The sequence below is a fragment of the Balaenoptera musculus genome, chromosome 19 (genome assembly GCF_009873245.2).
Source record: "Balaenoptera musculus isolate JJ_BM4_2016_0621 chromosome 19, mBalMus1.pri.v3, whole genome shotgun sequence".
Lineage (NCBI taxonomy): Eukaryota > Metazoa > Chordata > Mammalia > Artiodactyla > Balaenopteridae > Balaenoptera > Balaenoptera musculus.
In genome coordinates this window covers 3,306,606-3,329,572 of record NC_045803.1, presented here as the reverse complement: position 1 = coordinate 3,329,572, position 22,967 = coordinate 3,306,606, and the positions used below count along the sequence as shown (strand labels likewise).

General features: G+C 55.5%; 2 protein-coding genes across 4 annotated transcripts in view; one reads left to right on the top strand and one right to left on the bottom strand.

The window, feature by feature from the left end:
* TMEM150B (transmembrane protein 150B) overlaps positions 1-2,394 on the bottom strand; it is an 8,008-nt gene extending 5,614 nt beyond the window's left edge. Inside the window, exons 1-5 of the mRNA XM_036834568.1 lie at positions 2,034-2,394; positions 1,223-1,298; positions 699-758; positions 536-603; positions 207-334 (exon numbers count right to left, since the gene is read on the bottom strand). Coding sequence (XP_036690463.1) covers positions 207-334; positions 536-603; positions 699-758; positions 1,223-1,290 — 324 coding nt within the window. The 5' untranslated portion in view covers positions 1,291-1,298; positions 2,034-2,394. The remainder of the gene's footprint in view (positions 1-206; positions 335-535; positions 604-698; positions 759-1,222; positions 1,299-2,033) is intronic.
* Positions 182-22,967, top strand: KMT5C (lysine methyltransferase 5C). Of its 3 annotated transcripts, none has more exons than XM_036834566.1 (9): positions 182-269; positions 17,168-17,415; positions 17,585-17,750; positions 18,114-18,223; positions 19,082-19,245; positions 19,361-19,380; positions 21,106-21,242; positions 21,350-21,510; positions 21,794-22,967. In XM_036834566.1, the coding sequence occupies exons 2-9, from the start codon at positions 17,306-17,308 to the stop codon at positions 22,291-22,293; spliced, it is 1,368 nt and encodes a 455-aa protein (XP_036690461.1). In that variant the 5' UTR covers positions 182-269; positions 17,168-17,305; the 3' UTR covers positions 22,294-22,967. The 3 variants fall into 3 exon arrangements, with proteins under 3 accessions (XP_036690461.1, XP_036690462.1, XP_036690460.1); XM_036834567.1 differs by lacking the exon at positions 182-269 and adding an exon at positions 15,487-15,560 and having other exon boundaries at positions 17,281-17,415; XM_036834565.1 differs by lacking the exon at positions 182-269 and adding an exon at positions 15,488-15,560.

Below are 22,967 nucleotides of genomic sequence, written 5' to 3'. Positions count from 1 at the left end.
TGATTACAAAGAGCCTCCCACGCGGCCTCTATCCAGAGACTAGACGCCCTCCCTCCACGGCCCGAGAGCCACAAGAGAAATAAAAGTCCCAGGAGGCCGTGCGGGGACCAGCCCCCCCAAACCAGAAGCCTGCGCCCCGGGGATGCTGGGAGTTGTAGTCCCAGACTCTGGCGGGCAAGAACCTGGGCTGGCCTGCTCCGTCTCACCTGAAAATTGCCCACTATGGAGGTGCCCAGGGCGCAGAGGAGCCCCGTCCACAGGATCAGCTGGTTAGGCCACTTTCCGACCCCCCAGTCCCGAAGCTGCTGGTAACGGAGAATGCAGGTCCAGGCGGCTGGGAGGAGAGGGAAGTGGGCGGGAGGTCCGAGCCCCAGACGCCTGGGTAGGGGGTGGGGGGTGGGGGTGGGGTGGAAGAGACTGTGGGTCCTGGAGTGAGTGCCCAACTCCTGGATGTGGGGCAGGAGGAGGCTGGGTGCCGGGGCCCTCTTGGCTGGGTGGGGCTAGCACCGAACGAAGTGTGCGCGGGAGTATTTACCCAAAGCAGCTCCCAAGTTGAGCACCTGGCTGAAGATGCAGCTCTGAGGGGGGCTATTTCCACATCGACTGGGGAAGATAAACGGTCATCCTGAAGCTCCTCAGAACCAGGACCCCCTTCTTTCCTCCCTCCGGACCCCCCCCACCCCAAGCACCGTAACTACCTTATATAGGGGAAGCCTTCCGTGAGGTTCACAGCCTTGTTGGCCACAGCAAGCGAAAAACTGAAGTCGGGGAGACATCAAAGAGAGTAGAGGGAGTTCGACGAAACTTTTCTTTCTGTTACGCGCAGAAACCGGACTTCTAGCTCCCCCTCCCTCAGACCCAGGGGTCCGGGCCCCCAGCCCCTCCGCCCTCAGTCCCAGGGGTCCAGGGCCCCAGCCCCTGCCCCCTCAGACCCAGGGGTCCAGGGCCCCAGCCCCTCCCCTCTCAGACCCAGGGGTCCGGGGCCCCCAGCCCCTCCCCCCTCAGACCCAGGGGTCCGGGCCCCCAGCCCCTCCCCCCTCAGACCCAGGGGTCCAGGGCCCCAGCCCCTCCCCTCTCAGACCCAGGGGTCCGGGCCCCCAGCCCCTCCCCTCTCAGACCCAGGGGTCCGGGTCCCCAGCCCCTCCCCCCTCAGACCCAGGGGTCCAGGGCCTCAGCCCCTCCTCCCTCAGACCCAGGAGTCCATCCTGCCTCTAACACTCACACGGTCCAGATGCCAGCAGTAGCCCAGAATGCCAGGAAGGCAGGCAGCAGGGACAGGTATCCCCACATGCCGGGGTCTGCAGGGAAGGAGAGGGGCAGGCACTGAGGTCACGACTTTATCTCTCTGTCTCTCTCAGGTGAGCAACCAGCCCTAAGGGTACAGGTGTGTCGTATCGTGGCCACCACCCCTGAGGCCTCCATTGGCTCGCAGGCATAAGCAATGGGCAAAGGTCGGGTCTAATGGGCCAGCTGTCTGCTCGGGAAACAGTCCCTATCTTTTGCGTAGTCCTTTGTCCTGATCCCCTAGTTCCTCTTAGCTGTCCTGCTCCCACCCGGCTTCTGAGACCCTCCCAGCGCCTCCCTGCACTGCCAGCTGCTGGGCTCCCCCCGATGCTCGCCTGCCTGGGGTCCCTCCGGCTCCCTCCGCCCTGGGACTGGCGCTGCGTGAGAGGTTTGGGGAACAGGGCTGGGTTGTGGGGTGGGCCTGTCGGCGTTCCAGCAGAGCCAAAGACACTGTCAGGCCAAGAGTATGACCTCCACTTTCTTCAGGGCCTGCCCCCCAAACTGCCACTTCCGGTCTCAGAACCGAGCAGGCAGCACCTTAACTTCCAGGGGCCCCTAGCTTCCTTCCTCCCACTTTATAGCTTCAGTGTTCAAACTCCCAGCCCTTGGCCTCCTCGAGACCCAGAAATCTGAGCCTCTAGCTCTCTCCACCCTTCCTCCCTTGGGGACCCAGAAGTCCAGGCCTCCAGTCCCTTCCAGAACACATGCAGTTGTTTCTAGCCCCTGAGGTCCATCCTCCCAGCTGTTACCTCCTTGGGGACGGAGAATCCAGACCTGCAGGTGCCTGCCCCTCTGAGTGCAGTTTCTGTCCTGAGGCAGTTGGGCGTGGGACCCTGGTGACCCTGCCTCCTCCCCCCACTGGCTTTCCCCTCTCCCTTCCTCTCTGTCAAGCTGGAGTTCCCCACAGGCCGGGCCTGAGTGGGAAGGGCCATCTTAGTGATGACATCTCCATCGGAAAAACCTCCCTCCCAGAAAGCAACTGCTTCCTCTACCCGGACCATTTTCTTCTCTCTCCGGCAGAACAAGCCTTAACTTCCTGTCTTCCTCCCCTCTTGGTACTCAGGTGTTTGTGTCCCGGGCCCCCTTCCTGCTGCCCCAGGACCCAGGAGTCCAGGCCCCAGCCCCTCCTCCCTCAGACCCGGAAGTTCCAGCCCCTCCTCCCTCAGCTCCCCACCTCTTTTTTTTTTATAAATTTATTTATCTATCTATCTATCCATTTATTTATTTGGCTGCATTGGGTCCTCGTTGCTGTGTGCGGGCTTTCTCTAGTTGTGGCGAGCAGGGGCTACCCTTCACTGCGGTGCGCAGGCTCTAGGCATGTGGGCTTCAGTAGTTGTGGCTCACGGGCTCAGTAGTTGTGGCTTGCGGGCTCTAGAGCGCAGGCTCAGTAGTTGTGGTGCACAGGCTTAGTTGCTCCACAGCATGTGGGATCTTCCTGGACCAGGGCTCGAACCCGTGTCCCCTGCATTGGCAGGTGGATTCTTAACTACTGCGCCACGAGGGAAGCCCCCTCTTTTTTTGTAATTGAAGTAAAATTCACATAACATAAGATTAACCATTTTATTTTATTATTTTATTTTATTTTATTTATTTTTTGCTGTGCCACGTGGCTTGTGGGATCCTAGTTCCCCAACCAGGGACCGAACCCCAGGCCCCTGAGAGCGCCGAGTCCTAACCACTGGACCACCAGGGAAGTCCCTAACCGTTTAAAATTATACAATTCAGGGGCATTTAACATATTCACAATGTTGTGCAACCACCACCTCTATCTAAGTTTCAGAGCTTTTTCATCACCCTAGAAGGAAACCTCGTACCTATTAAGCAGACACTCCCAATTCCCTCCTCCCCCAGCCCCTGGCCACAACGAAACTGCTTTCTCCATATATGGATTTTCCTATTCTGGACGTTTCATATAAATGGAATCATATAATATGTGCCTTTTCATGTCTGGCTTCTCTCACTGAGCATGATGTTTCTGAGGTTCATCCACGTTGTAGCATGCAGTGCTTCCTGCCTTTTCATGGCTAAATAATATTCCACCAATGCCAGCCATCTGGGGACTCAAGGGTCTGAGACCCGCTTTTCTCCTCCTCTGTGCTGCAGGATTTCCAGTGCCCCAGCAACTAGGACCTTCAGCTCTCATGTTCCTTGTGAGTTAAAAAAAAAAAAAAAGCAGAGAAACAGACAGACAGACACTATGAATATTTCTTGAAGGAGGAGGCCCAGCGATCAATCAAGAGTAAGATCTCTGCCTTCAGTGGGTTCCCAGCCTGGAGGGCAGACGCACACGGATCTATAATGAGAACACAAGATGTTACAATGAAGGTAGCACAGCGCATGGGGGTCCCCAGAAGAGGAAGTGGCTAACTAGCGATGGTGGCCAGTGTGCGTTTGGTTGTGGGGGACGTTTAGGAAAGTCTGATGAGCCACACTTAGAGGATACATGCAAGCTGCAGCAAGGCCTTCTCAGTAGAGTCCAGATGGTTCCTGAAACCAGGCACCTGAGGGTTGAGTGCCTTTGTTTTGTCGACTAAAATAGAAATGCACGACCTGAGAGCTGTGAGTTTCAGTTTTATTTGGGGACATACTGAGGACTGTGGCCCACGAGACAGCCTCTCAGAGAGCTCTGAGGAACTGCTCCGATATCAGCATCTATGTGATTTTGGAGAAGGGGTACATGCCGTCAAGCACACACCTCTGTAGAAAGTTGCTGCTACTCACGAGGAATAGATACCTTAGTTAATGACTTTAGTGCTTTTCTAAGTACGAGAAGATGCAAGAAATTGGGTTCATAAAATCTTCTCCTGAAAATATCTAACTCTCTGTTAGATATTTGGCCTGCTCTGCCAGTTCTCCCAGAGCACAGAGTGCCTCATTCCTGATCCCTGCCTTGAACACCCTTCAGGGTGTGTCGAAAGTGAGTAACTCCAGTGGCTAATGACTCAATCCTTGTAGAGCCAAGTGGAGAGCAACATTCCTTAGTAGGCAGTCTGCTGGGTTACAGACTGTGGGGTCCACTAGGAGAAATGAGCCGGGACCCAAAGCTCTCAACTGCCATAAAGGGCTTGGATGTTATCCTGAGGGCACTGGGGAGCCATGGAAGGTTCTTGAGCAGGGAAAACTGAGAGGAGCTGATACTGGTGGTGTGTAGACATGAAAAAGATATAATGATAGTAACTGTTACCCCGTCTTACGTGTTGGGCACTACCCTATGTGCTCCACATGGGTTAACTCACTAATTCTCATGACAGCCCTAAGGTGTCGTTGCCGTAATTATGGACCAGATTCTCTAATCCTCATGAAAGTAGAATTCCTCGTTTCGTTTTCTTTCTTTCTTTCTTTTTCTTTTCTTTTTTTGGCCACATGCTTGTGGGGTCTTAGTTCCCCGACCAGGGATCGAACCCGGGCCCTTGGTGGTGGAAGCTCGGAGTCCTAACCACTGGACCACCAGGGAATTCCCAAATTTCTGGCTTCTTGACTCACTCCTACATGCTCCCCCCCCACCCCCACCCCAACACACACACACACATACACACACACACACACACACACACACACACAGAGCCCAGCGATCCTGAGGAAAAAGCATCTGGAATAATTCCAAACTTCACACATCTAAGTGATACCCCAGAAGATCCAGAGCTTTCAACTTGGCAAGACTTGAGTTCGAATCCCACCTCTGCCATTTAAGAGCTGGGTGCCTGTAGAGTGTCCTACAGCTGCTGTAACAAAGTACTACAAACTTAGTGGCTTAAGACAACACAAATGTATTAGCTTCTGTTTCTGGCGGTTAGAAGTCCAAAATGGGTCTTATGTGCTGAAATCAAGGTGTGGGCAGGGCTGAAATCAAGGTGTGGTCCTTCTGGAGGTTCCATGGGAGAATCCATTTCCTCCTCGTCTTTTCCAGCTTCTAGAGGTGCCTGCATCCCTTGGCTCATGGCCTCTACCTCCCTTTGCATGGTGGGAGGTGCTTCTGTCATCACACCCCCTTCTCTGATTCTGATAGTGACCCCTCTTTCATTTGTAAGAGCTGTGCGATTACGTTGGGCTCACCCAGATAATCCAGGAGAATCTCCCCATCTCAAGACCCTTAATTTAATCTGCAAAGTCCCTTTCACCATGTAAGGTACCACCAACACACGTCCTGGAGATGAAGATATAGACATCTTGGGCGGCGGTGTTATTCTGCTCCCACAGGGCCCTTGGGTGGGGTGGGGGGGTGTCTCAGTTTCCTCAATCTGTAAAATGGGGCACATCGTACCATTTGGGAGTCTGACTGCCTGGGTTTGGGTCTCCGTCTCTGCCTCTTGCTGGCGGTGTAACCTGCCCCAAGGGCTTCATCTCCCTGAACCTTTGCTTCCTCATCTGTGAAATGGAGATAATAGTAACTAGCAGGGGACTGCGGTGTGGAATTGCGGAGCCAACCCGCCTAACGCGCTCAGAGCATGTCTGACACGTGTGCGTTTCTTTTTTTTTGGCCGCGCCGTGCAGCTTGTGGGATCTTAGTTCCCCAACCAAGGATTGAACCCGGGCCCTCAGCAGTGAGAACACAGAGTCCTAATCACTGGACCGCCAGAAAATTCCCTGACACCTGTGTGTTTCCAAGAGGTAGCTGCTGTTCCTTTTGCCTTTATCTGGGGGTTCATGCTCAGAATCAAGTGAAAACAGAATGCATGGTCCGCCTTTGATGGGTGCCTGGCACGTGGCTATAGTTCAATGCAGGACGCTTCCTTAGTTTAGCTGCCAGTGGCAGGAGGGGGAATCAGAGTTCCTGGAATTTTGTTTTGTTTTGTTTGCCACTTAGCAGATATTGACTGAGGACCCACTGTGTGCCAGGCACTGTTCTAGACGCTGGAGATACAGCCGTGAACAAGCAGACGAAAACTGCGCTGGTGGAGTGGCGCTCTAGCAAGTTCTCACCCCTCTCCCCCGACCCCACCAGTGCCCTCCTTTCGTTTCTCAGAGACCACTGTCTCAGCCATGGCTCAGCGTCTTCCTCCAGAATCCTTCCTTCCTTCGTTCAGTAAATATTTCCCTGAGGTACCTGGGCTCCCAGGCCTGATCTGACCCAGCCCCTGTCCTCGAGGGGGTCCCTGTGTGCAGGGGATGTGTGCCCTAGTGGACATCACACAGAGCCCTGAAGGAGCCCAGGGGAGGGAGGGCTGGATGCTACCAGCTGCTCTCCCTGCCAGGGAAAGTGTGCCCCCCACCTTGCCCCAGCTGTGCTTGTGCCTGTCTGATTCCTGCTCCTCTTTCAAAAGGAAGTAAAGATGCCAACTCCCAGGTGACCCTAGGCAAGACTCCCCCCTGCCCTGCTCTGGGCCTTGGTACCCACCTCCCTGCTTTGGTACAAAGGCTAGGCTTACTGGTGTCCCTCTGGTGGCTGTTTGATATCCTCAGGACATCCCTGAGAGGACTGGGGGAAGGGCGACTCCAGCCTGGTGGGCTACTTTCAATTTGGGAATCAGGCTCCTCCCACTGTCCACTTGCAAGCTGGGGGCCTGGAATCTTCTGGATCCTTCCAGAAACAGGCTGCTATCCTGGCTCGGCTGAGGGGAAGAGGCTGTGGTCTTCCTCTGGGTGAGATGATATTACAGTTTCACTTTTAGGAAACTGCTTCTGCTTGGTGGTGGGAATCGTTTTCCCCAGAAAAGGGAACCTGCCCGGGTAGGGGATGAAGCCCTCTAGGGATCTCTGTTTTCTCAGCTGTAAAAGCAAGGATCATAATGGTGCCTCTGTCATGGCGTTCAGGAGTGAGTCCATGCAAGGACTTAAAACAGTGCCTGGCACATAGTGAATGCTGCATAAAGGTAGGTACTCACGTTGTGAGGTCCTCCAGGTTGTGTTCAGAACTTCTGCAGAGTGGGACTTCCCTGGTGGTGCAGTGGTTAAGAATCCGCCTGCCAATGCAGGCGACACGGGTTCGAGCCCTGGCCCGGGAAGATCCCACATGCCGCGGAGCAACTAAGCTTGTGAGCCACAACTACTGAGCCCGCGTGCTGCAACTAATGAAGCCCACGCACCTAGAACCCATGCTCGGCAACAAGAGAAGCCACCGCAATGAGAAGCCCGTGCACCGCATGGAAGCGTAGCCCCCACTCGCCGCAACTAGAGAAAGCCCGTGCGCAGCAACGAAGATGCAAAGCAGCCAAAAATAAATAAATATAAATAAATTTATAAGATAAAAATACAAATAAATAAATAAATTTTTTTTTTTTAAAAAAAGAACTTCTGCAGAGCCTCCTGCAACCCTGAGAAGTTGTGCTGCTCTGTAGGGTAGGGAGCTCGAGCTCAGAGCAAGAGGCTTGCTGCTTCCCTGGGTCCTCCAGAAGGCAAATGCTGCTGTGGCGTTAGCAATGCAAGAGGTTTATTGGGGGTGACACCAGTGAAAGATAGAGGGGAGGGAGACGAGGAGTAGGCGGGGGAGTCGGTCTGCCACCTGTAAAAGGAAAGGGGGGAAGGAAGGTATATTTAGGAAGAGCTTGAGACCATGCAACTCAGAGAGCTCAGCCCAACGGGGAGATGCAGAGCAGAGATTCACTGCGGACAAATCCATAGGAACAGAAAGTAGGTTGGTGGTTGCCAGACGGGTGGGGAGTGATTGCTTAATCACTTCCTTTCTGGATGGCGAAAACGTTTTGGAACTTGATAGGGGTGATGGTGGCACAAGAGTGCAACGGTACCAAATGCCACTGAATTATACACCTTAAAATGGTTAAAGTGATGAATTTTGTGTTACTTGAATTTTATCTCAATTTAAAGAAAAAAAAAAAAAGATTGCCATTAGATGAGTCCCACATTGGGTGGAAGTGGTCAGGCCCCAGCACGGCCCCCACCCCAATGCTAAGTCATTGGTTGGGGGCTGCCCAAAAAGAACGTCGATCCAAAAAAAATAATAGGTGCAGGTACTGCAGCTGGGGGTTGTCAGCCAAATGCACTCCTCACAGTTGGGTAAGTTCTTTATTGAAGGGAGATCCATTTCGGCTGCCGTACTTTCCAGTGTCACTGGGGAGCTGGCGTCAGAACTTAGGTTTGTCTGGTTCTAAAATCTGGTTCTTCCTCCTACACAGTTGGTGGGAATGTAAATTGGTACAGCCACTATGGAGGTTCCTTAAAAAACTAAAAATAGAGCTATCATATGATCCTGCAATCCCACTCCTGGCTATATATCTGGAGAAAATTATAATTTGAAAAGATACATGCATCCCAATGTTCATAGCAACACTATTTACAATAGCCAGGTCATGGAAGCAACCAAGATGTTCATCAACAGATGAGTGGATAAAGAAGATGTGGTACATATACACAATGGAATATTACTCAGCCAGAAAAAAGAATGAAATAAAGCCATTTGCAGCAACATGGATGGATGGACTTAGAGATTATCATACTAAGTAAGCCAGAGAGAGAAAGACAACTATCATATGATATCACTTATATGTGGAATCTAAAAAAAAATGATACAAATGAACTTATTTATACAACAGAAATAGGCCCACAGAAATAGAAAACAAACTTTTGGTTACATATACACACTACTATTTATAAAATCGATAACAAACAAGGACCTTACTGTATAGCACAGGAAACTATACTCAATATTTTGTAATAACCTAAAAGGGAAAATAATCTGGAAAATTATATATATATAACTGAATCACTTTGCTGTACACCTGAAACTAACACAACATTGTAAATCAATTATACTCCAATAAAAAAAACAAAATAAGAAAATAAAATCTAGTTCTTTCCAGTGTGCCATGCTTCTTCCTCAAATACCCATATCCAGCCAAACTTCCACCCAACCCATCCATTCATCTGTGCATATGTTCTTGCCTTTATGCATTTATCCAACGAGTTATTTACCCACTCATCCACCCACTTGCCTATCTATCCAACCATAATTTCTTCAGATATTCTTCAAGCTCTCCAAAGCTCCATCCATCCATTCAACTATCCATTCACCCACCCATATGTTCTTTCATTCTTTAATCCGTTCGATCAGTTCTCTGTTCCTGTTTATCCTACCATCCATCCATCAATCCAATCATCCACTTTCCCATTGATCCAGTCCACTTAATCAACCATCTATTAGCTTCCTATGGCTGCTATAACAAATTCCCTCAAACCTGGTGGCATAAAACAACAGAGCAGAGTAAGGGGATGGCTGTGGTGGGTGGGTGATTCCAGGCAGGGCTGTTGGGGAAGGTCTCCTGAGGAAGTGACATTGCAGCAAAGACCGGGAGCAGGTGAGAGAGTGAACCCTGTGGATATCAGTGGGCGGAGCTCTCCTGGTAGAGAGAAGAGCAGGGAAAGACCTGGAGATGCTTGGGACTTTCGGCTTCCAGCAAGGAAGCTGATTCGACTATAACAGAGTGAGCAATGAGGAGAATAGTAAGTGATAAATCAGAGGAAGAATGGAGGCCATTGTAAGGACATCAGATTTTAATCTAGGTGTGTATCCATTGCCTATAGTTTAGGACGTCAATAAACATTTATCATCTCACATGGTTTCTGTGGGTCAGGAATTCAGGAGTGGCTTAGCTGGATGGTTTTGGCTTGGGGTTTCTCCTGAGATGGCTGTCAAGCTGTGGATGGTGCATAATCCTGTGAAAGCTTGGTAGAGACAGGAGGACCGTTTCCAGGGTGGTCACTCACATGACTGTCAGATTCAGTTCCTTTCTGGCTGTTGGCAAGAGGCCTCAGTTCCTTGCCCTTGCCTCGTGGATGTCCCCATAAGGTGGTTGCCATGACCTCTTGACATTGCGCTGAGTTCCCCCAGAGGAGTGAGTGATCCCAGAGAGGATGGTGTCTTTGATAACATAGCAGTGGACATGCCATCTTTTCTGCAATATCCTGTTGGTTACACAGCTCAGCCAGGTTCAATGTGGAAGAAGCTACACAAGGCATGAATCCTGGGGAGGGGGTGGGGTGCAGAGTGAAGGTCATCTTGGGGGCTGGCTACCAGGGTATGAGTCCATTGCAGAACTTTGAGCAGGGTGATGATGCTATAGGTAGAGACAGATATATAGATAATTATGTACATGCATTTGTGCATATGCATAGGTATGTGTATATAGATATAGGAATATGTATATAAATTAACACATAGTATGAATACTTATATTTTATTCTATTATTATATACATTTTGTTATTACACAAGTAATACATGAAAACAGAGAGACAACTCACCACCAACCATTTATTTTTTTCCAGCTTTATTGAGGTACGGCTGACAAACAAAAACTATGTATATTTAAGGCGTACACCATGATGTTTTGATATATGTATACACTGTGAAATGATCACCACGATCAAGCTAATTAACACATCCATCACCTCACATAGTTACCATCTTTGTGTGTATGTGGTGGGAACACTTATGACCTACTCTCTTAGCAAATTTCAAATGTACAATGTTTTATTATTAACTGTAGTCACCATGCTGTACCTTAGACCCCCAGAACTTATTCATTGTATAATTGGAAGTTTGTACCCTTAGACCAACCCTCGTTCCCCACTCCCTGTAACCACCATTCCACTCTTTGTTTCTGTGAGTTCGACTGTTTTTTATTTTTTATTTTTATTTATTTTTTTAAATGAATTTATTTATTTTTGGCTGCATTGGGTCTTCGTTGCTGTGCGTGGGATTTCTCTAGTTGCGGTGAGCGGGGGCTACTCTTCGTTGTGGTGCGAGGGCTTCTCATTGCGGTGGCTCCTCGTTGTGGAGTATGGCTCTAGGCACGTGGGCTTCAGTAGTTGTGGCACGCGGGCTCAGTAGTTGTGGCACATGGGCTTAGTTGCTTTGTGGCATGTGGGGTGTTCCCGGACCAGGGCTTGAACCCGTGTCCCCTGCATTAGCAGGTAGATTCTTAACCACTGCGCCACCAGGGAAGTCCTCGACAGTTTTTTAGATTCTACGTATAAATGAGGTCATGCAGTATTTGTCTTTCTGTGTCTATCTTTTCTCACTTAGCATAATGTCCTCCAGGTTCATCCATGTTGTTGCAAATGACAGGATTTCCCCCTTCCTCATAGCTGAAAAAATATTGCAATGTATGTATACACATCTTCTTTATCCATTCACCTGTCCACATACACTTAGGTTGTTTCCATGTCTTGATTATTGTGAATCATGCTGCAATGAACTGGGGAGTACAGATATCTCTTCGTGATAGAGATTTCATTTTGATATATACCCAGAAGTGGGCTTGCTGGATCACATGATAATTCTATTTGTAATATATATATATATATATATACATATATATACACATGTATATATATATTTTTTGGCTGCGTTGGGTCTTTCTTGCTGCATGCAGGCTTTCTCTAGTTCTGGCGAGCGGGGGCTACTCTTCGTTGCAGTGCGCGGGCTTCTTATGGCGGTGGCAGAGCATGGGCTCTAGGGCTCAGGCTCAGTAGTTGTGGCGCACGGGCTTAGTTGCTCCGCGGCATGTGGGATCTTCCTGGACCAGGGCTCGAACCCGTGTCCCCTGCGTTGGCAGGTGGATTCTTAACCACTGCGCCACCAGGGAAGTCCCTATTTCTAATTTTTTGAGGAAACTCCAAATTTTTTTCTCACAGTGGCTGCACCAATTTACATTCCCAGCAACAGTGTACAAGTGTTCCCTTTTCTCCACATCCTCCTCCCAATCATTTAATTTACACACACATAGAAGTAGATATCCCTTTCTCCTCAAAATATGATCATCCCGAATTTGCTGTTTTATAGCACGCTTTCCCCCTTAATAAGTCACGTGCCCCCTTGAGAGTTGCCAAGCCCACGATATCCCTCCAGCAAGTGAATGACTGGTCTGAGGAAGTCACCTGCAACACAGGTGTCTCCTAAGGCATGCTTCTCATACGTTCTGGAACATCCCAATCACCAGTCTGGGTGATTCTGATTTAGGAGGTCAGGGGCGGGGTCTGAGATTCTGCATCTCTACCAAGCACCCACGGAATCCTGCTTGATGCCGCTGGTCCATGGCTACACTTTGGGTAGCAGCATCCTGAAATGATTAATTATTCAATATTCGACCAGCCTCTCTCAAGAGGCTGAACCTTGGAATCTATATGTTCACTACTTTCTCTAGGTGATTCTTTATTATTTTCTCTCTTTTTGTTTTTTGGCGGAGTTTCTTTCTTTTTTTGGGGGGGGGGGTGGTGGTGGTAGAATATACATAATGTCAAATTTGCCATTTTAACCATTTTACTTATTTATTTTTGGCCTCACCTCGGGGCATGCGGAACTTCCCCACCAGGGATTGAACCTGTGCCCCCTGCAGTGGAAGGTGGAGTCTTAACCACTGGACCACCAGAGAAGCCCCATTTTAACCATTTTAAAGTGTACAATTCAACGGCATTATGCACATGTGCGGTGCTTTGCAACCATCACCGCTCTCTAGTTCCAGAACTTCATTCAAAAAGGAAACCCCATGCCCAATATCAGTCACTCCCCATTCTCCCCAGCCCATGGCAATCACGAATCTGCTTCCTCCCGCCCCCCACCGCTTTGAGGCATGCGTGATCTTATTTTCCCGACCAGGGATGGAACCCATGCCCCCTGCAGTGGAAGCACTGGAGCCCTAACTCCTGGACTGCCAGGGAATTCCCCGGATCTGTTTTCTGTCTCTCCAGATTCACCTATTCTGGATATTTCATAGAGGTGGAATCACTCCATATGTGACTTTTTGTGTCTGGCTCCTTTTACCCAGTATGATGTTTTTAAGGTTCATCTGTGTTGTAGCATGTGTCAGAGATTTATTCGTTTTTCCGAGGTGCCTCTTATGTCATCTGTGGGTCGAGAACCAGCTGGATCCTGTCCGGGCAGTGCAGCAGCAGGGGTTGAGAGTACAAACTCTGTAATCTGGTGGTCAGTTACACCTCCTTGGAAAGCCTCACTCTGCTCATCTGTAGAATGGGGATAATAACAGCCCCTCCCTCACAGGACTATTTGCAAAGTGACTGGAGTGTGCTAAGATCTCAGTAACTGTTAGGTACTATTGTTCTTCCGTCTTGCGAATATGCTGTAATCGGTCCAACCAATCTCCTACAGCTGGACATTACAGCTCTTCCTATTTTTCTGCTTTTTCAACAAATGCTGAGACAAACATCTTTAAATATTTTAACACTTGTCCAGTTATTTCTTTGGCATAAAATCCTGGAAGTGGCATTGGCGGGTTAAAATGTTATTTGTATTATGAAATATTTCTGACACGTAGAAAAAGAACAGACAGTGAATACAATGAACTAGGGCTTCCACCTCCGGGCTTAAAAAACAAAAAATTACAAATAACAATGTCCTGAGTAGCTTTCCTGGTTGCATTCCTTCCGCTCTGCCCCCAGGGGTCGCCACTGGGACTCCCCCGCCCCTTATCATGCCCATGCAAGTTTGTGTATAATTTCATGTGTCCACACACGACCCCTGTTTTATGCGTTTTAAAACTGCGTGCATTCGACTATGTAAACTTCTGCAACTAGCAGCATGCTTTAGGGTTGTCCAGGTTGATATACAGAGTGCTGGTTCATCCACTTTCACTGTAGCATGGTGTTCCCCTGTATAAATATGCCATGATCCATTTAAGTCACGCCTCATGTGATGGACATTTAAGCCGCTTCCAGTTTTTCACCCTTACGAACACCATTGTCGCAAGCATTCTTGTGCTTATTTTTTGTTCACATTTTTGAGAGTTTTTCTAGGGTGTATACCCGCTGGTGGAAGGGCTGCACTTTTAAGATTCAGACCTGCTGATAGGACTTTCCCGAAGAGCTGAGTTTTTTTGTTGCTGTTGTTTTTTTAAATTAATTTTTATTGGAGTTTAGTTGATTTACAGTGTTGTTTCAGTTGAGCTGAGCTTTTTATAGGGTCCTCTCTGCTTGCTGGCTCCCCTTCTCCTGGTGAGGCTGCATCTCTTCTCCGGAGCTGTAGCCATCCTTATGGGGTGGGGGTACCTGGGTTGGGGGTGTCTCCGAGCTGGGGATAGTCCCAGATGGGGAAAGAACAGTAAGAACAGAGGGTGGGGGCCTGGAAGCACGAGTGAAGGACACCTAGGAGGGTGTTAAGGACCCCTCAAAGAGGGACCAGTGTGGTCCTTGTTTTATAGATGTGAGCCTGAGGCCCAGAGAGGGCAAGCCACTTCTCCAAAGTCACAGAGTGACGGATTGCAGAAACCAGCTTCATACATTCATTCCTTCAGCACAAATTAATGAAGCACCTATTCCGTGCCATGCATTGTTCCAAGAGCACAGGATATACAGCCGTCAACAAAACAAAGACCGCCTGCTCCAAGTGTGGGGCTTATTATTCCGGACGTAATTATGATGAATTGCTAATTATGTTTGCCTCTAGGACTGGAGCAGAGGGGTGATCCCAACTGTGGGCGTGGGGGGGGTGTCCCATGGGAGCTCCCCATGAGTCAGGGCTTTCTTCAAAGCCCCCACCTATCAATCTCCTTCTTTCTGACCCTTTCACCCACAGAGTGTTACTGTGGGTACTCAAAATTAAACAGGTTATTTAGGGGAAGAGAAGGTGGTCTAGAAGTGAGGAAGAGAGCTAAAAGCCCTTTGTACCGGGCAGGGTTGTCAATAAAGTTTTGTCGCCTTGGCAACCGCTGGCCCAGACGGGCGGGGGGAAGGAGGTGCGCGCGCATTCACCCCCCCCTCCCATCCTCCCCTGCTTTCTCCCTCTGGTGGTCGAAGGTTTCGCCACAGAAAAGGAACAGGGAGGTCGCGACTCGATGGTGACAGGCGGAGACCTTAGCCAATGGAAGCATGAGTCGCTCCAAGGCCAACCAATCACATGAGGGCTCTAGAGCAGGCGGTACCCGCCCTCTTTCCACTTGGACCCAAATAACCCGACCCAAACCCGCGTTTGGCCCGGAGCGACGGCGCTTTCGGCCAATGAGGGCGTCGACTTTGGGCCGTGGGCGGGGATACATCTCCGTGGCAGCGCCGGAAGGACAGCGGCGGCAGCCACTGGGTGCAGTTGGCTGCTCTCAGCGGCAGCGAGGGCGAGGCGGAGCTTTTTAGGGGCGCTGACCGTGGGGCGGGCGGGGAGGGGCAGAGCGGAGCCCGGCCAATGGGAGCGGCGCAAGCTTCAGAGCGACTGAAGAGTGGCGGCGACGTTGGCCAATGGAAGGCCGTAACGGCCGTTGTGAGGCGGGCCCGGCTGGGCAGACGGGAGGCGCGGCGACCGTGTCTGAGGAGAGCTGGAGAAGGCTGTGGGAGGTGGTGGCAGCGGCAGCGCGGGCGCCTGAGGAGGAGGAGAAGCGGGTGAGGGGCGGCGCGGGGCCCGACTTCTGAGCCCCCTCTCGGCCCCCGCCGCGCGCCGCCTTGGCTCCCGGTCGTCCCCAGCCCCGACTGTCCCCCGCCCCGCCCGGCCCCTCCTCGTGTCCAGGCGCCCACGTCTCCTGGCCCTTCGGCGAGCCTCAGGCTGCTCTCGGCGCCCAGCCCCTTTCCTGTGCTTCCTTACCCAGGCCCCGCTCTCGCGCTCCAGGCTCTTCTCTGGACCCTCAGCTCGCCCTCTGACTCTACACTCCCCTCCCTGGACCTCAGGCCCTTCTCCTGCACTCTCCCTGCCTCCCCAGGCCCCTGTCTGCTTCCCCCAATTTCCCTCTGGACCTCAGGCCTTTCCCCTGGATTCTCACTGCCTACCCAGGTCGTTCCCTGGAGCCCAGGCTCTCTTCTCGCGGCTCTTCTATGCTCCTCCCTGGATCCCTAGGACTTTCCCCTGTCCCTGTTTGCTTCTCCAAGCCCCGTTCTGGAAGCCCTAGGCCCCCCTATACCATCTCAGGACCCTCCCTGGACCTCCAGGTCCTTCTCTACTTTCGTTGGACCCCTGGTCTCCCTGCTAGCTTTCCTGGGGTCCTCCCTGGATCCCCAAGCCTTCCCGCAGCCCTCGGTCTCCCCCGCAGGCACCCCCGCCCCTTCTGCCTGCCCCAGCTCCCTCCCTGTGGTGTCCGTATTACCCACTTGCCCCTCTGCAGCTTCCGTTCTGTCCCAGCGCCTTCCCGCAGCGCCCCCTTTATTTATCCCCAGCCTGCGTGCCTTCTCGACCCCCTTTCCCAGCTGCTCTAGCTCCTGATCTCTTTCCAGCTCCCCTTTCCTCGCTGTCCCCCATCTGCTCTCCCTGAAGCACCGTGGTGTCGGTGCCCACCAGGCCCTCTGCAGTCGGGGTTAGGAGGCTTGTTTTGTTTCGTTTTGCTAATCCCCGTCTTCCTCCTCTTTTTTTATGGGCCTCTTCTGCCTCTCCCCCCCGTTCCTTTCCTCTCCCCCCCTCCCCCCGCTTTGTCCTCTGTGCCCCTCCCTCCCCCGGAATCCTTGGAGGCAGAGCAGGTGCCGGGAGCCTTCCGCTGCTCTCCCTCGCCTCACCCGCCCCCGACTCGGGCTGCCTGGGGTTTCACCCAGAGCCTTCTGAGGACTCCCAAGGGCTGCTGGGGATGGGGGTGGAGGCCAAGGCCAGGAGAGAGTGGGGATGGGTGGTGGGGCAGGAAGCCTTGGCTTTTTCCTCGGTGAGGGCCAGAGGTGGAGCTGCTGGGTCCCCCCTGACTTCCACCCCCTGCAGGACTAAGCCTTTAGGGTTATCCCAGACTACCAATTAATCAGCCTTCCGTGGGCCAGTTGGCACGTTTGCGTGTGTGTGTGTGTGTGCGTGTGTGTGTGGTGTGTATGGGGGTCCTGGGGAATCTGCGTGTGCGCACGGGGTCTGCGAGTGTGTGTGCGCGTGGCGGGGCTGTCATAGGTGGTTGGAGGAGATGCAGCTACTAACGATGGTGGCTGGCATTTCTTTGGGGATCTCCCCATTGTCAGAAGCACTTGTTGCATTTCACCTTCACCGAGAGCCCTGTGAAGTCAGTATTGCTTTTCTCCCTGCTTTATAGATGAGGAGACCGAAGGGCTTGCCCAAGTCTCACACAACCTATAAGTGACCTAGAGCAGGCACACGCCCCGGGCGCCGCCCCTCCCCCTGCCCTGAGCGCTCCGCTCTCCGCAGGAGGCAGCATGGTGCCTGGGGCACCATGGGCCCCGACAGAGTGACAGCCAGGGAACTGTGTGAGAATGACGACCTCGCCACCAGCCTCGTCCTGGACCCCTACCTCGGCTTCCGCACCCATAAGATGAACGTCAGGTGAGGCGACCTGGGGGAGGGCGACCGAGGGCTCGGGACCCCTTCCCTTCCACTGCCACCCCTCAGCCCCATCCCCCTCTCAGCTCCGAGTGGGGGTGGGGGTGGGGCCTGGGAAGGCCCAGAGGGAATAGGCCAAGGCCCTGGGACCCAGGCGTGCCCTCTCCCCCAGCCCCGTGCCCCCCCTGCGGCGACAGCACCACCTGCGCTCAGCGCTGGAGGCCTTCCTGAGGCAGCGGGACCTGGAGGCTGCGTACAGGGCCCTGACGCTGGGAGGCTGGATGGCCCACTACTTCCGGAGCCGGGGCCCGCGGCAGGAGGCTGCCCTCCAGACCCACGTGAGGGAGCCCTGCCCTGCCCGCCCCCGGCCCTCGTGTCCCCCCGTCTCCGCTGCTGCCCCGGGCCCCCCACCTGCCGGGCAGACCCTCAGCGCGGCTCCCCGGGACTCCCTGACTTCCTGGCCGCTGGGACCATCTGAGGCACGGCTCAGAGAACCCTAGGAGAGGAGAGCTGGGGGGCCCTCTGAGATGCAGTCTAACGTCTTCATTCGACAGATGAGGAAACTGAGGCCCCGAGAGGGGAAGTGAGTTCCCTGAGACCACACAGCGAGTCAGTGGCAGAGCAGGGCTAGAACCCAGGAGAGAGGGCCGAGGACGACCCCACCCCACCTCCTCACCCCACCCACCCCTCACCTCCCCCAGATCTATCGCTACCTCCGAGCCTTCCTGCCTGAAAGCGGCTTCACCATCTTGCCCTGTACCCGTTATTCCATGGAGACAAACGGAGCCAAGATTGTGTCTACCCGCGCTTGGTAAGAGGGCAGAACATGCCTCCCCGGGCCCCAGGCCTGACGGGAGGCATCCCTCCCTGGGGGCTGCTGGGAGAGGAGACCCCCTCCCTTCTGGAGGAGACTGGGCACTCGGCACAGGGCCACGAAGGTGTCTGTGTTGAGAGAAAGGAGGCCAGGTCTGGTCCCCCAAGACCCTCCTGGCCCACCACGGCCCTGCTGGGGGATGAGATCCCCTCGAGACCCAGGCTTTCTGGGGCTGCCAAGAAAGGACTGATCTTGCGCCCAGGACTGTGCTGTCCTTTTTTTCATCCCCACTGGAGCCCCCGCTGCGTAGCAATCGCTGCTGGGTACGGGGCAGGACGGTGAACAGGACCACCCTGCCCACTGCTCACGTTCTAGCGGGAAGGCAGGTGGTAGCTGAGTGAGCGCACAGGGCTGACCACAGCTGCTCAGTGAGTCCTGAGCCTGCCTGGGGAATTTGGAGAGTGTTCCTGGGAGCCAGGCCTAGGCTGAGGCCCGAAGGATGAGCCGAAGGGTCTAGTGAAGAGTGTGGGGGCGCCTGTGGGGACTTGCGGGCGGGACTGGACTGCAGGAGGCCGCGGCAGTGGGCACTGGAGGCTGGAGGAAGCGAGAGCGGGAGAGGCTGCGGGTCAGGCTTTCAGGAGGTGGAGAGTGCCGCGCCTGCCGCAGGTGTAGAGGCAGGTGTAGAGGCGATGGCGGGTGCATTTCAGAGAGATTCAGAGAGATTCGGGAGCTGGAACGCCGTGGCTGGTGCGTCCCATCGATTCTTCCCGCCGGAGGCCTGGGGTGAGGGGCCCCTGGCCCCAGCACTGGTGGTCAGCGAGGTGCTCACAGACCCACCAGCTGGCTTCTGGGCAGGAAAAAGAACGAGAAGTTGGAGCTGCTGGTGGGCTGCATCGCGGAGCTGCGGGAGGCCGACGAGGGGCTGCTGAGGGCCGGGGAGAACGACTTCAGCATCATGTACTCCACCCGCAAGCGCAGCGCTCAGCTGTGGCTCGGCCCCGCCGCCTTCATCAACCACGGTGCGGACAGGGAGGGGGCGGGGGCGAGGAGCCAGCGGGGGAGGGGTCGTGCCCCGGCTTTCGGGCTCGCTGACCCAGTTCTCTTCTCTCCCCGCAACCCCCCAACTGGCTCCAGACTGCAAACCCAACTGCAAGGTGAGACCTGGGGACCCCCCTTCCCAGGACTGGGCACGAGGGAGGGGCTTTCTGGTCGGTGAACAGGCAGAAACTGTCCCGGGTCTCCCCACCTGACAAAGCAGTTTCCCACCCCTGGCTGGGCAGCACTGGCGCTTGTGCCTGCGATTGTCAGGAGGGAGGAAGGGGCTCTGGCTCAAGTCACACTGGAACCCAGGCTGCCACCTGCTGGCCGCCTTCTCCCCTCTGAATCTGGGCTGGGAGCTGGGCCAGTTCGGGGGGAGTGTGGTGATGGGGAGACACAAAGTGCCCCGGGCTTCCCCGGGAGACACCCACAGCAGCTGTGATAGCAGGAGGCTGGGGAGGGCCTCCTGGGGCGGGGTCAGAGCAAGGCCTGCCCTGGAGGACAAGGACTCTTCCTGATAGGAGGTTCTGGGAGGCCACCCCCCACCCTGTGCTGCCTGTGGAGCGCGGAGCACGTGAGAGGGAGGAGTTGCGGGGGAGATGGCCCCTGTAAGGCCTTGGGTGCGCACCCTGCCAAGCGTGGGGCTCACCTGGCCGCCCGTGGGGCCCCAGGGGTGTGAGGGGTGGGTTTGAGTCCTGGCTCTGCCGCCCCGGCCCTGGTTTCTCTTCTCGGATGGGAAACAGGGAGAACGTGCCTCCTGGGGCCAGTTGTGAAGGCTGGGTGTGTGTCAGCGTCCTGTGACTCTGCACACCGTTGCGCGGATTTCGGGGCACAGACGCTGGGTAGGATGGAGAGTGAAGCAAAGCTCGGTGAGGCGGGGGTCAGCCACCTTGTGGTGTGGAACCGCAGGCTGCATGGAAGTGACGCCGGAGCCAGGCGTTGAAGGAGGAGTAGGATTTTCCTAGGTGTTGAGGGCAAACGGGGCCGCTTTAGGGCATCCCAGAGGGGAGGCGCCACACTGGAGGGCGAGGAGGCACAGTAGCTCCCGCCTCGTGTGTCAGCGCAAGCTGGGTGTGCCCCGTGGAGGCTCCCACGGGGTGAGTGAAGGGGGCTTGGTTCTCAGAGGCCCTGGTGCCGCTGCTCTGGGAGCTTCGGGGGCGGGGCTGGAGGGAGGCAGTGCATGGGCTGAGGCTGGCAGGTAGCCTGGGGCAGAGCTGCGCAGGAGGTGATGAGGGGCAGCTGGGGTCTCAGGGAGGGAGGGAAAGGGGACGCCCGACACTGCCCGCTCGGGAGGTGCTGGCCAGTTGTCCTGTTGGCGGGCGGGCGGGCAGCCAGGGCCACTCCCAGGTGTGTGTCAGGCTAGGATGGACAGATGGGTGGGCGGGCGGATCACGGATGGATGGGAGTGCCGCCTCTCCCACATGGGGAACTTGGAGTGAGGAGCAGGCAGGCGAGAGGGGTGGCGATCCCAGACTGGGGCTGCGGGTGGACACTGGCCTCGGGAAGGGCAGGCGGCAGAGCCAGGCCAAGGCGCACGTCTCGGCCACTGAGGTGCAGGCTGGCAGGGTGTGTCAGAGGAGCCCGAGAAGGAGTGCTGGAGGGAGCGGTGCTTGTGCGAGCTGCCAGGGCCTGGTTAGGTCATGTCCTGCAGGGAGGGTGGGAGCCAGCACAACGGGGGAGGGTCAGGGAGTGCATGCCGAGGGCAGGCCCTGGGCAGGGCTCTTCCCCGGGCTCTCGGCCGCTGCCCGTCCCCGGGGGGACCCTGGAGGCCAGGGTGCCAGGCCAGGCGGGGTGGAGCCAGGCCACCCCCAGGACAGGGCGCTGAGCCTCCTGGCCCCCAGTTCGTACCTGCAGATGGGAACGCAGCCTGCGTGAAGGTGCTCCGGGACATCGAGCCGGGGGACGAGGTGACCTGCTTCTACGGCGAAGGCTTCTTCGGTGAAAAGAATGAGCACTGTGAATGCTACACCTGCGAGAGGTGGGGATGGCCTGCAGGAAGGGACACAGTCCCCGGGACCCTGGGAACCAGAAGTGCATCCTCAGGGCCCACCCCTCCCTCCCTCCTCATCTCCCTCCCATCCTCAGGAGAGGCGAAGGAGCTTTCCGACTGCAGCCCAAGGATCCCCTGCCGCCCCGGCCCGTGGACAAGTATGAGCTCCGGGAGACGAAGCGGCGGCTGCAGCAAGGCCTGCACGGCCCCCGGGCCTGTGCCCACCCACCCCCGCTGCGCCGGGACCCGTTCTGTGGTGAGCGCGGGGCGGGGACCCTGTCCTGTTGGCCTGTCTTCATCAGCTGCTCCCCCGTCCCCAGCCCCTTGTCTGCCCTCCTCTCGTCTTGTTCCTCCTGGTACCCCCACTCGGTCCCCCAGACAGGGTCTCACTCCTGAGCATCCCTCTCTTCATCTGTTCCCCTCTGAAGAGCACCGGGGGGCGGCGGCTGGCCTGAGCTGGAGCTGTTCCCCTCTGTAGAGGCCCTGCTCACACAGCTGCCCTTTTTTCTCCCTGCTCCCCCTCCCTTGGGCCTCCACAGCTGCCTGCCAGCCCCTGCGCCCCCTGCCCTGTGGCGCCCGCCCTGATGCCTCGCCCCTCTGGCTCCAGTGGCTGCCTCAGCCCCAGCTTCGGGTGCGTCCCCGGAGGCGCCGACGCCCCCAGCCCCGGCGGGCCCCGGCGCCCCCCGTTCTCCGTGCTGCCCGCGTCTCCCTGCACCGATGGGGAGGCTGCAGCCCCCACTGCTGCCTGCGGGCGGAGGCCCTGGTGGCCCTGGGGCCGGCTACCCGTGCCCGCTGGGCCCCCCAGCAGGACTGGCATTGGGCCCGGCGCTACGGGCTGCCTTACGTGGTACGTGTGGACCTGAGCCGTGTGGCCCCGGCCCCGCCTGCCACTGCCACCCCCGCCCCCGCCGGGACCCCAGGCCCCATCCCCATCCCCAAGCAGGCCCTTGCCTTTGCCCCCTTCTCCCCACCCAAGCGCCTGCGGCTGGTGGTCAGCCATGGCTCCATTGACCTGGATGTCAACGGTGATGGGCCGTGACGGGCTGGACAGGGAGGCCCAGGCTGGGAGAGGAGGGCGTCCCTCCTGGTCCCCTCCGCCCTGAGTTCTCAGTAACCGACCTTCAGAAGGAGCTCTTGGACCTCTGGGAGGGCGTTGACTTTCAACCCCAGCACAGCTCTGACCCCGGGGGCGGGTTGGTTTGGACACCCCCGGGGATCTGACCCCTGACCCTTCGTGACTGCTGACCCCTGAGCCACCCCCATCCTAGCAGGGAGCCCTGGCCATTGCCGCCCTCCCACCCTAGCCCCGGCCTCAGGGCTGAAGGAGCTGTTCCCTCCCCACCCGCCTTCTCCTGCCCAGGGAGCAAAGCCATAAGGGGTGGGGGCCGCCCCGTGGCTTCTCCAAAGAAGCCCAGGCCTCGGGAGGAGGTGGAACTGACATGGGCTGGCGCTCCCTAGACACTGCCCTACAGAGGGGAGTCAGTGTGCTCTCGGCTCTGTGTCTGAGGTGGGGGGCGACGAGGGGGCGGCCAGGGGCACGTCCCCACCCCCCCCGTGGGTCTCAGGGAGGCCGGTGCGACCTCATCTTTCTCATGGTGCTATCCCTGGTGCTACTGGGCTGTGGGGGCTCCCTCCCCTCCCCCACGCCAGAATGGGGTATGTTGGGGGATTGGAAGCACTTGAACTTTCTATTTTATTTTATTAAAACCTTGT